The sequence below is a fragment of the Bombus flavifrons genome, chromosome 1 (assembly GCF_040668555.2).
Source record: "Bombus flavifrons isolate JBK064 chromosome 1, iyBomFlav1_principal, whole genome shotgun sequence".
Lineage (NCBI taxonomy): Eukaryota > Metazoa > Arthropoda > Insecta > Hymenoptera > Apidae > Bombus > Bombus flavifrons.
Window position 1 is genome coordinate 9,004,075 of NC_138442.1, and position 13,255 is coordinate 9,017,329.

Genomic DNA, 13,255 nt, shown 5'->3' on the forward strand with positions numbered 1-13,255 from the left:
GGGAAATATTTCGTACGCTTCAGAGACAGCTAAAATTCTGGGTTTTCAAAATATTCCGATTAATAATTCTACTATATTATAATAAGGCATTTGTTAAATCAGATGTTTGAAATTTTGTTGGGAAATATAAAGATCCTGAGGGGAAGAAATTCAAAAGTGAGATTTCTCTTGGACAAACAAAATAACATCCATCTTCGATTGCAAAGAATCATTTTCAGAATGCACGTGAATAATGGGAGTAATTTAGGAGTAAAAGCTTGTAAAAACTTCTCTTGCAACCCTGTGCGCCACATAATCGACCGCTTTATGCGCCTCTAGGAATCGTACACGTGTCGTTTCCGCGCGGTTTACATTGCAAATTCGTCTCGGAGAAGTCGTGTTACAGTCGACACGTTGCCCGATGCGAAAGTTATCCCGGTGATTAAATTACAGCGTCAGTTGTCTGCAGAATCAAGCGTATTGTTTCGATACTTCTACCAGAAATTGCTATCAGACACGAGTGCAACTTGTACTTGTTATCAGATTTTAATAAAAATCTACTAACCTGGAGTTTGATTAAATACGATTAAAATTACGATCTTGTCGTATCAACGATGCTAAAAAGTATATCACATTCTGATAAAAATCCACTGTCTTGATATTTTACCAATTACAACGTTCGCTGTATCTTCGTCAGAAAATGAAATTCTTTCCTATTCACGAAAGAAGATATTTTAAAATCGATATGAAATGGAGCAAAATTACTATTATTAGTAGAATAGAAGAATAATAATATATAATAGAAGAAACGAGAAAAATCGCGACGGTGATAGAGGAAGGGACAATAAAATTGATAAGCAGCTCCGCGGAATTAGCGTCGGACGTTTATGGTTGACGATCCGGTGGTATGGGAGTTATTTCTTCCAGACGTGGCATTGTACAGACATTCGATGCCGAACGTCAAATTCCACCAACGATATTCCACGTTTTACTTTAGCCACCGCGGTACTACACGTTTTCCAACTGAAAAACTGACAGTACTTTCAGGCGGCGCGTTTGAAGGAATTCGCGTTCCAGCCGATGCCTGAGAAAACTACTTACACGACAGAACGTTCAAAAGCGATAAGTCGCTGGCCTGTAAAACATTATTATTGCGCGAAAGAAATTGTAAAACAACCTAGTAACAGGCCGATAACCATGAAATCATGGATGCATATCGAAAAAACTTTCGTCCCGCTGGTGATACTCGTATTACGTTTAACACTAGAACTACTGGCATTTGAGACGTAACTATCTCGACCAAAGCCAGTCAAAATGACTGATCTTTAAAAAATACGAAATAGTAGAATATTTTGTTATTTATTGCTCTATTATTATCTTATAAAAGGAACTCCATGTTCTGAGATCATAAAAACTATATAATAACAGTTTTAATAATAACAATAAGTACAATAATGAAGAATATTCAGTACCAAAACCTTTGGTAACAAGAATATTAAAATAAATTTCCATTAGTAAATATAAGAAGTATAATAATAAGATAATAATAAGCGTAATAGAATAAATAAAATACAAATACAACTGAAATTATTAGATACAAAATTTATCATTCATCATATTTCTTATAAACGTAAACTTTCTTCTGCGTACATTTTCCGCATACATATTTTTTACAAAGATTGCAAATGGTGGTGGTCTTATTATTATTACAGTACCCTATCTGACACCATTTGCGTGAATAAGATGAGTTCTTTAACGTACTTTGGATCTCAGATGCTCTATGTTCTATCCGTGATTTTTCACTGTCAGCGGCTAGTTCATCTGCTAATTGAAACATAAAATCTTTTCTGGATATCTGCTCACCTGTGGTTTCCTTATATAAAATCCGGGCATTTATGCCAGCTAAATCTAAAATATTAATATTATTCTTAGTACGAATTAGCGGCAAGAGAGAAACGTAAACTGTAACTTGCTTCTTCGTAATGCTAATTTTAATATCTTACGAATTATAATCAGTTACAATTAAAAAGAAAAAAAAATTGAAATGGAAGAAAAATTATTATTTTTTTGATATATCCAATTGTATAAAGTAAAAGTAGGAACTTATTGATGTTCTAAGCATTGTTTGAATTAATGCAATTCAAATGGGTGAATTAATGTAATTGACACGTACCAAGAAAATTGAACTACCTTATTTACTACCTAAAATTACTACCTAATGACAAAATCTGCAATCACTTAGTTATCAACCTAATATATTTAAGAATATTTCTAATAGAACTTTTTCTTGAATAGAATTGTGAACGTTGATCAGATTAGTGTGGAAGAATGATGTTAGCGGATGATCGAGTTTGCATCGTTCTGATAGTTTGCTTCAAGTTGATACTTTTATATTTGGTGCAAGTGGAGTTTGAAAATTTATAGAAACTCGAAGGTTGAAATTTCATTTGAATTCAATTTCAGATCAAATTGAGGTCAAATTGAGATTTCATAGTTTTAATAATTGCAACAACGAAGATGAGAATCTTAAAGTCTGAAATGAATTGCCGGTGCCGTGTATGTAATAAAAGTGGCAAAGTCGAATTTTTACGGCATAAAAACACAATTCAACGATATTAGCAGTAGATTTACAGTTAAAAACCATTCCTTGGGATTATTATTAAATACGACAAGGCGATTCGACCAATTTCCAGAAAATATACCATTCAATTACTATGGAATTGTGTTTAGAAGAATACTGATTTATCAACATCTTCGCGTAAATTGCATTTGTCACGTGAGCAAATTCAGCATGCTGTTTGCTGGAATAATAAGACAGACTTCCTTGAATAGAAACGATGAATTTATGTCTCAAATTTATCTCATTTCCTCCGGTGAACCACTGTTGTTCCAAGTCACGTACTTGTTGCAAATAGAGAACGTAACACTGTGACGTGTTGTCGACGGTTGAAAAGCAATTTTATTATTAAGCCGACGCGAGAAGACTATTACCGGCTATATATAAAGCTTGCTTTACGTAATCTTTGCTCAATAAAAGAATCATTACTTCCTGATGCAATTTTAATTCACGTCCAAAACGAACATAGACTGGTCCTTGCGATATTGATCGATAAAATTAGAAAAAATTTTCAAGATTTCTTTAGAAATACACGCGTGTTATTTCGTAAAGACACGTTACGATTTGAATGAAATAAAATTTAATGCAACGCGAAAAGCATTCGTCGAAATCGCAAATATAATGATCACGATTCGTCGTTGATCAATGATCGATAAAATTAATATAGAAACATATGAAGTAAATGAAAGAAATTATTGGAGGCACGTTGAGAAAAACACGCGTGATTTCGTGAATTTGTTACAATGTTAACAAACATATTGAACATGTGAATTGGTAGAAAATGGCAGTGATTTCGCATCGTTCGTACGCATCGAGCGTTATCAGTCAGGGTTCTTCTTCGATGGCTTGGATTTGATCAATAAACTAGATATTCCAATACAAACATGTTAAGTAAATGGAGGACATTTTTCAAGACACAATCGTAAAGATACGCGCGTTCGTCGCGTTATTAACGATACCTGTGTTTCGTCTCCACTGAGCTTCGTTTCATCTGCGCATAAATTGCACTTATATATGACTGAAGAATAATTAGCAATGTAGGAATGCAAATTTGAAAGCAATCTGAAATGCATTTGTCTTTATCAGCTTCTAATTCCATAATTATGCAAATTTCCGGTCAAGCAATATAAGCACCGTAGAAGACGAACAATTTTCTGTCTATTTTCTACCTACAAAATTTGGAACCAAAATCAATCGATCTGAAATCCATTTATCTTTCAGAACGTTCAATTGCACGATTATAGAAACTTCTGACTAAAAGATGATCCGTTTAATAGGTTAAAAGAGATTGAAAAATACAGCCATCACAGAGAAACGAGAATTTTTCGCTACATTTTTAAATCCCAGCTGGAAAACGTTGAAGGAAAAATGGACGTATCAGTGGCGTGTTAGCGACAGAAGAAGAAAAGGGAAGAAAAACGATCGGTCGTAAGTTTCTCGCGCTTATTACCGGCGAACACGAGCATTGCGTAAACACGTACGCCGCGTATTTCTGAAGAGGTGAGCAACGCTGTTCCTATTGCACGAGAAGAACGCAACGGTGTATCTTTTTAATGCAGAACAGACTGTGACGTCTATTTACGTTGAAGCTCGTTTCAACGAGCACATTGAAATTTTCCTGCCGCGGAATATCAAGGATATTCACTATATTAAGCGTATATACTCTTGCTCGACGTGATATTACTAGTAGCCAGACTGGTGCACGCTGAAGAAACTTTCACAAGAAAACGATCGTTTTTTACTGGGTTTCTTTTTCTTCCCCTTGTAACCAATGACAGACACGTGTTCATTTTTATTCCATTTAATCGTTCGATGCAGTTTACTTATCGTTCGTTTCATCGTTAGATTTATTTTCGTTTTACATTCGTTAGATTTATTTTCCCTGTTGATGCAGAGTTTGGGAAAATTTACGCGCCAATTTTGTCCATAATAAAGCTTAAATCACAGTAATTCTTCATAGTAATTAAATCATAGTAATCTTGTGTTTACGTTAAATACAAGAACATTTTAGAACTTGAAGCAGAAATTTCGTCGAGTAATAATAACGAAAATAAATTTTGAATCATTAGCCGAAAATTCTACTCGATGGGATTCCCCAAAATTCGGTTTCTCTCAACCTCGAATTTCCTACGATCTCAACGCCGCTTTCCTGAAAGGATTCCTGTGTCGCCTACTTTTCGCTGACGTGTCCACCAAGAAACGTAGGTGATGCCCATTTTTGGTCCACCGCACGTTCCATGCCTCAATATGATATCATAAACAGATCTTTTATTGTACTTTCCTGTTCAGATCCGCCAAAAGTTAACACGTCGATATCTTTGCTATTTTTCTCTTTCTTTTTTTCTTTCTTTCTTCCTTCGATAAGTAATAAAATTCAGAAGAAAATAGCAGGTGATTGTTAAAAGGCATTTAGGAAGATTTGAAGCGTCGTTCAGAGCAGAACGGAAAGAACAGCAGGGGATCAATAAAACGGAAATTGGGGCAAGCTACCGTATGCCAACAGTTAAACGCAGGGAAATTCGAAGGAAGGTTGGACGTGATTTAGCTGATACCTTTTCAAAGGCATCGTGTACAAAGTGATGTGCGATGGCTTTGCCACGAGTCATTGAACTTCAAACGAAACTACGTGACTTTGCCACAGACAAACCCATCGATGATTTTCGAACTCAGAGAACGTCATCTCGAACCTACACATCCAATTTATGCATTTATTCAACGCGTCAAATAGCTATTTCCTTTAAACAATTTCCTTACTGTTAACACTACCGATTTACGCTACGATGCAGTTTAAAGCCAATTTGAAAATATACGTAGAAATTACAAAAGATTTATCTCGCAATTGTACAATTATATAATTAACACGCATTTATCGCACAAGTATATATCTGACAGAAATCACAAAACTTTTCAAGTAACCAATTACCCATTATATTAATAAACACTTACATAATTAATTACATATTTATTTATTATTATTACATATTTAACATTTACATAATTAATACGTCTACCATATTAAACCGGTGTTGTATACCGGTTGTTTGCTAAATAGGACAATAAATATCTTGTAATTTCTACGCACATCTTAAGATTGGTTTGCAATATGACTAACACAATCATGACAGTCGTTACAGTGTTAGTAAAATTCTAAAACACGCGCGCGCCATATGAACATAAAAGTTTTCTACGATTAAGTGTTCAAATACTTACACGAACCAGCTGCTCTACAAACAAGTGTCAGCAAAGAAACATCAGATTCGAATTATTGTCGTGCACATTCTAAATATTATGACATTCATGGTTCGTATAATTCCACAGATATCAAAGTCGGTGGCCAGATGTCGAACGTTAAGCAACAATATTTACGATCCCAATTGACACTGCGATACGAACCTATCAACGTTCTGCTAATGAATCGAAAGAGGTCGGATCTCGATAGACTTGGCGAGCGTGACGAGGACACGATCCTGTTCTCCGCTAATATTATTTCTCAAGGATATAGGAACATCGAACGTGAATCATGAGATGATGTCAGTGAATCGTTCAAATCGAAGATTTACGGTTAAACACTCTGTGTTTTATTGGTGTTTTATTTTTGCGAAATCATAGCTGTCGAGAAAGCAAATAGGAAAGTTTTGGTCTTTAAACGTTTGCGATAAAATCAGATTGTATGTTTCTTGTTACACTTAATCGTGTGATTAATTCTCCATACATTGACTGCTGGAGTTTCTCTGAAGTTTATTCGAAAAGTCGATAAAACACGTTGAGAATATAAATACGAAACGTTGTTCGATGCAGAATGTGTTTGATTAATTGCTAAAAGATTTCACCAATTTCTTTCGCAAGAATTTGGTTTTTTCTTCTTTTTTGGGGGGGGGGAGGAGAGATTCTTCTGACACTGTTTCTCCTTCCATACAGATTCTACGATTTTTGAGAACAAATTTTGCAGAAATCGAAGTGTATATGTATTTTGCAATGTTAGAATAAAAAGTAATTTTGTTTAAACAATATAAATTTTTCTAGTTTATGTAACGTACTTATATGAAGCATTTATTGTTCTCATTAAGCTTTTATCATATTGACAAAACGGTACATAAATTATTTCATTCACATTTTTGTAAAGCTCCATTACGCGACTCTTATTTGATTCTCAAACATCAACAAATAACGAACGTTCTATTCTAATTCTAAGAAAATTTCCTTGACTTTAGCATCGAAATATACCAGCAGTACGGTCAATAAAACTCGAAAATTGAAGAAAAAACGTAGATTCCAAGACGACAATTGAAGCAGACTTCCGAGTCCCCTAAGGAATTCAAAAATTACAATCGTTCGGAGGGATTTTAAAATAAACTCTTCTACTCTGGTCGATCCAACGCAAAGTTGAAAAAGTGGAACACGAGGTCCTCAACCGGGGACCAGAAATTTCGACTTGCCATTTCTTCTTTCACCTGCCTGAAGCGACCTGCCGAAGTTCGAATATACATACAGCATGTTTCAGAAAGTTAGTGAGAAAAATCCACGGGCAAGTAACGCTCATCGAAATAAGCAAAAAGGACGTAACAGAAATAGATGCAAATATCGACGAATATCCACGTTTCGGAATTATAAGATTTTCATCAGTGAATCTCTATGATCACAGATAATAAAAAAATGGAATCTAAGCAGAAATTCATTTTACCTTAAATATCGTAATGAGTGTTACGCTTTGGGTATTCGATATATTTTTGCATTTTATATAAAATATTCCCAAATTTCCCGTAAATGCATAAAAATCCGCAGTTTATTAATGATATTTCAAAGATTTATTTACTATTATTACTAATTATATTTATTACTGTTTTGCTTGTTTCGACGAGCGATACGTGGCGGAAAAATTTAGCACAAAATTCCTGAAACATCCTGTATGGAGAAGCGTGAATCAGCAAACGTATGAAGCATAGTACGACATTTCTTACTCGTAATCGGTGTGTACGCAAGGTGCGAATCTCGGCCGCGATAAGAAAACGTAGCCGAGGACCGGAAACGGGCGCAGCCGGAAGCGATCATTGACGTTTGTATATTTCAAGCAATGTGAACTGGTGCTCCGCTGAGATAATGGGAATTAAATGCGAACAAGATAATAGCCACGATATATCAAGTCTTGGCGAAACTGTTAAACATTATCAATGGATAAATCACATTGTCCTCTGTCGTATCGTTTCTTTCGAAATTCCGACTTTTTCGAGTTCTGTTGCTTTCCAGGTCGGACAAGGGAAACAATTTCTATTGAATTGTTAAATTGCGAAATTGAAGAATTGAACTCTCTGAATAAAGTAAAAAGACGCATGCACAGGACGTACGAATGTCAGCTACGTTTTTCTTCTAAGTAGAATCGCATCTCTTTATACGTTGGTCGATGTATGAAATTATCAAGTTGCTCGTTGAAAAGATTCAAAAGCAACCTGCCACTTTTATTTCTACAAAGAAGCATTGTAACTCTCGCAAGTACCATTTCGAAGAAAAAGGAATGAAAAGGAAAGTTGGCAGTGCAACTTGCAGCGGAAAAAATTCCCAACTGTGTAAAAAATAATCAAATTCATGGCTGAAAGTAAAGTAAGATTTCATACTTCTTTTAAAGTACATTTGCCAGAGACAATTAATGCGAAGCGTGGAACGTGAGAACGCGGAAAATTCATCGGGAGCGGGGTGACGCGCGTAAAAACTAGCAAAGTTTGCTTGGCGTCACGAGCGAAGAAGAGAAAAAAATTGGCCAATAAACACGCGCCGACCTCGATTTTTCCTCCTTGGTCGTCTGTTGTTGCGCAATCGTAAATCCTTGACGAGCCCGCGTTTTCTCATTTAGCAGCGCCAACTTACCGCTTCGCGTCTAATTGATCCTTCACAGATAACCAAACCAACTTGTTGCAACGATCTATAGATCACCTCTTTTCGTCGATATTCTCTATAGTTTGTCCTTCCTTTTTTCTCTTCTACTTCCTCTTTCTTTATTCAGCTTAGAAGGATTTTAAGCTTAACGCTGTTTGTTCAGCGAGAAAAATATTTAGCTGCCTTCCGGATCGATCCTTTCGTTTCTGTAAATGTTTTCTTTCTCGTAGTAAATAGCAGAAGAATGTTTCTTAGTGTTTGTTTGAGGACAAACCCAGTTGAGTGTGGTGTTTTAGGTTGATCAGTCGAAGAATAGTAATTTGTGAAGAGAGTGTAAGATTGGAATTTGGAGGATTTCTCGTGTGTATTTTTATTTGAAAGTTAAAATTTAGAGGTGTAAAACGTTGCAAAAGATTTATAAAATGTCGTAAGTAAAAGAAGCTAAGTATTATAATATTTTATAATTAAAACAAATCTCTATTTAGATTTAATATACCTTGATCACTTAATCGTATGACTATAAATTATAGGATTGAGATATTATTTGTAAAATTTGTAGAAATATTTGTAGAAATATATGAGAAAAACTCAAAGTACTTGTCGTTTACCAATTAACATGACTCATTTCTCTCGATTCTTTTCGATTATTTTACAGAAAAATCTAGAAATTCTAATTAACAAAAATCACCTATACGTTGGCGTGTTACATCTGTAAATTTATGAATCACTTTCTAAGAATAACATTTTGCTCCTGTAATAGGAAATTGCTTTATTTGTTTCTATTTTACTGCTCGTACAACATTACGGCGACCTGTTTCGCAGAGAGGTAAAACAAAGCTGGAGAAATATCAGGCAAACAATGCTATCGTAATGGGTGTTTAACGTTTTCCAAGGGAAAATAATTAGCAAATATCGCGAGTAGGTAACTCGAGGCGTGCATTACGTGGACCTTAAACGATGAGATATTCTGCCTGTCGCGATCAAAAGACACATTGTCCTCGTAGTTAGTGCGCTTCCTTACATTTGCCGATAAGGTTTTCGCTCATCATCAATTTCCAGGTTCCCACTATACTCTGGTACTCTCATTGTTTTATTTATTCATTTATGAAAATGAATAAAACATAAATAAAAATGTTAATGAATTTCAATGAAGAACAGATTTTTCTTGATGGTGCTGAAAACAACAATGGTGCAGAAAGTCCATCTAAATTGATAATAGTTGCTTCGAGATTAGTTAACTCATGGAAATTTGAAATTGAAATGAATCTTTTCATATATGCGTTTAGAATTGGAAAAGAATAATGTAAAATTATAAAGCGAATGATATTACTCTGGTCAGAAACTGTAAAATCACAGACACATCGATAAACAATAGTTACAAATCTCCAGATATCAAAATATTTTCGTGGATTTCGCATCTTGCGTCGAGCAACAGACGGATAAATTACAAACAAATATTTGTAACTGTTAAGTAATTTCCGATCGAACGATCGAAACGAAGGACAAATATTTACGTAAACGAAGGAAGTAGATTCGAAACGGGACTAAATTAAAATCCTGATTCAAAAATTCCTCTGGAGGGCCGGATGTTCTAATTCATAACAAAGAGTCGAGGAAGAATCGATCCGGGAAAGCGGACAAAAACGAGTTATCATTATTATTCGCGGTACAATGTGCACGCATACGATTCGCGGCAAAAAGAAACTGCGAACGGAACGCGATTCAATCGAAACGAGTCGCGCGTGAAACAGCCACTGGACTGTGTAAAACGTACACGAATTGTATTTCACGTAACCACCGCGAGGAAAGAGACATTTCGTTCTAGCAATCGGAAAAATAACGAAATAGATCGATAATGGAAGAATGATCATCGGTACGTTATACATGCGAGAGGGAAAAGAGAAAAAAGTAGAGAAAAACGAATGCTTTTTCTTGGAGCTCCGAATCAAAGCGTTACACAGGCTATAATTACATAATCAGTTTTTGTTCAGACATCGACCAATCCACTGTGCGTTGTATACGTTTTACGATCGATTATGCAACAAGGATGGACCGTTACGCTCATTGGTTCGTTAACGTGCTCGTTATTTCTGAATTAAAATCTTAATCGTTAATATGTAAATTATACAGTATAAAGTGCACTGATCGTCGGATGTAAAGATAACCATAATTAACGTTTTCACGCTTTACATGTTAAGAAGTTAAATTTAGAATTGTTTTCGGAGAATTTTCAGTCGTTTTTCAGGAGACAATATTGGAAACAATAATAACGATTGAAATGAGTAGCTTCGTTTCTAAATTCCAGTTTAATTTTGGGTCGATTCTAAGGAGAATTATGTACTTTTTATACTGAGAATTGTGTATATGAGTATAAATGAAATTTGCGTTATACATTTTCTCTGTACCAAGCGCTCGTCTATTGTAGAACATACAATCATATCATTCGCTCATTTCTCTTGTCGATCATAATTCAGTTTTACAGTAGATATACGGCGTTTTCTCTCCTGTTTTACTCTTTAAACTTCCTTTTTTCTGTCACCATAGATATGCATATAGTAGAGTTTTTAGGATCCCCAGACATAGTAGTTGAACTTGAGTTCAAAGTGTCCAAAACTTCTCTCTCTAGAAATAATATTACCAAATTTATATACATGGTAATAACACTTCAAGATGCGAAATTACTTAAGATACAACGATCACATCTTCCATTCCTATCTGAGAATTCTACTTCTTACCAAGCCTTACTCAGTTCTACTTTTTACCCCTTTGCTTCTGACATATGAACGCAATCCAATCACGCCAAGAATATTCGATCTGCAGCTTCTTTTTTACAGAATAATTATTACAATCTCCATTCTAGATCTTCTCACAATAATGACGCATTTCCGGCAAAATTCTCTTCGCCAGAAATTTCAGTAGCCACCTCGAACCACTAGAATCGCCCTCACACATTTTACACGTCCAATCGCAATCGCTGATGAAAATAAATTTCCAAACACGAGCGTATTGAGACTAATCGAGTTTGGTTCGGCTGACGCGAAATAGAAGAAGCTCGCCTGGTCTCGTTGGCGGTGGTATTACTTTAAGGGAGCCATGAAAATTTGATTCGACAGTGGAAACTTGAGCGTTTGCTCGGTTAACGCGGAGTACACGATCGCTGTTGATTCACGATGGGCAAGCTTCTATCGCGTTTAATAACTTTATCGTCCGGTAATCCGTCGACGGTGGATCGTGGAACGAGAGGTTACTCGAAAACTAGTTTATAACCGTGGATGGTTCACGGTATCGGGAATTTAAATAACTGATTATCGTGAGCGCACGTCGAGCACGGCCGCGCGTGCACGCGCGTGACGTGGATTTATCATGGTGCATCGGACGCGGGAACGCCGCTCTAATTTGGAATCCCAGACACGCAGATATGTGTGTAATTGCTAATTAACCGAGTGACGGTCCCTCGTAGTTGGATGATATACACGCGGCGACGTGACCAGCCTGCTGGCAAAAAGTTGCAACGAGCTATGCTGATGTACAGAAGCTCACGATAGTTGACGAACACTTTTATGAATATATTATGTATGTTATACGAAACATTTTGAAATTTCATTAACTGCGTTATGCGACTCGATTATTATGCGACCATATTGACAAAGTTTGAAACAAATTTGAAAATATAAGAATACAATAAGAAGAAAATAGATATTTGGTGCAAGTACATGAATATTTAGCAGAAATCATCTCAATTATCTGTATTATATCGATAGGTTTCAATACTCATTGTCAGTGGAATCATCTTTAATATTTATCATACTTTTAAGATAGCTACTCGTAACTAATGTATTGATTTTTTTTACCAAATATGTAGTCGCAGTAAATATCCTATAACTTCTATATACATTTTCAGATTGATTTGAAACTTTACCAATATAATCATAAAGTATTGCTTTAAGTTTCGAACAAAGACACATTAAAATTACACATACAAAATACGAACATAATACATCACATATTCTATGTTCCGCTTTTACATCCTTCATTTATCATTAAAATAGACCACATATATTACAAAGTACAGTTTGTATATCTTCATATATGTATGCAGAAAAAGAACAAATTGAAAGTAAAAGCTAATATTTCTCCATAGTTCTATTTCCCTTTTTTGTTCTTTTCATTTTATCGCTGTCCTATATTTCTGTTCAATTAAATCATCCACAGATGCATCATCCAGTTGGCCAATAAATAAATGCAGCAAGAAAGATCAATATAAATGAGAGAATATTTATCCACATACCCGATGCATGCAACGCACGAAAACCCGATCCAAAGAGGACTTGGAGTCCTGAGCCTTCGTGGTCTTCTCCTTACACCAAGCCTGTCCCATTTTTCTTCCTGTCCAGCTATTATCTCGACCACTCCTCCCGCCACGTGCTTTGCCCTCCTCTCCTTGTTTCTTCCTCGACAGAACCGCCACGCCGCTTCTCTCACCGATAAGGCCGGATAATGTAGGCCATCTTAAGACCCGTTCCTCGTGACCTGCCACAACCAACACGTCTCTCACGCGTATCCCAACGAGCGAGTAAGCGACCGCTCCACTAACGAGATACGTTGGTCGACCCTGAAAAAATTCGCAAACGTATCATATTTATTTAGATTCTTGGATCAAGATACGAGCGAATTAACAAATTATCAGTTATTAGAGCTTTGGGAGATTTGTGAATCTCTGAATCTTTGTACTTTTGAATTTCTGAATTTGTAAACTTTGAGAGCTCAAAATTTTGAAACATTCACGTTTCA

At 35.7% G+C, this 13,255-nt stretch overlaps 1 protein-coding gene across 6 annotated transcripts in view; it reads right to left on the reverse strand.

The window, feature by feature from the left end:
* Window positions 1-13,255, reverse strand: part of LOC138185223 (uncharacterized) — a 49,097-nt gene that overhangs the window by 29,122 nt on the left and 6,720 nt on the right. For all 6 annotated transcript variants that reach the window (XM_069124065.1, XM_069124056.1, XM_069124047.1 and 3 more), the window contains one exon: window positions 12,753-13,076. In XM_069124065.1, coding sequence (XP_068980166.1) covers window positions 12,753-12,842 — 90 coding nt within the window. In that variant the 5' untranslated portion in view covers window positions 12,843-13,076. The remainder of the gene's footprint in view (window positions 1-12,752; window positions 13,077-13,255) is intronic.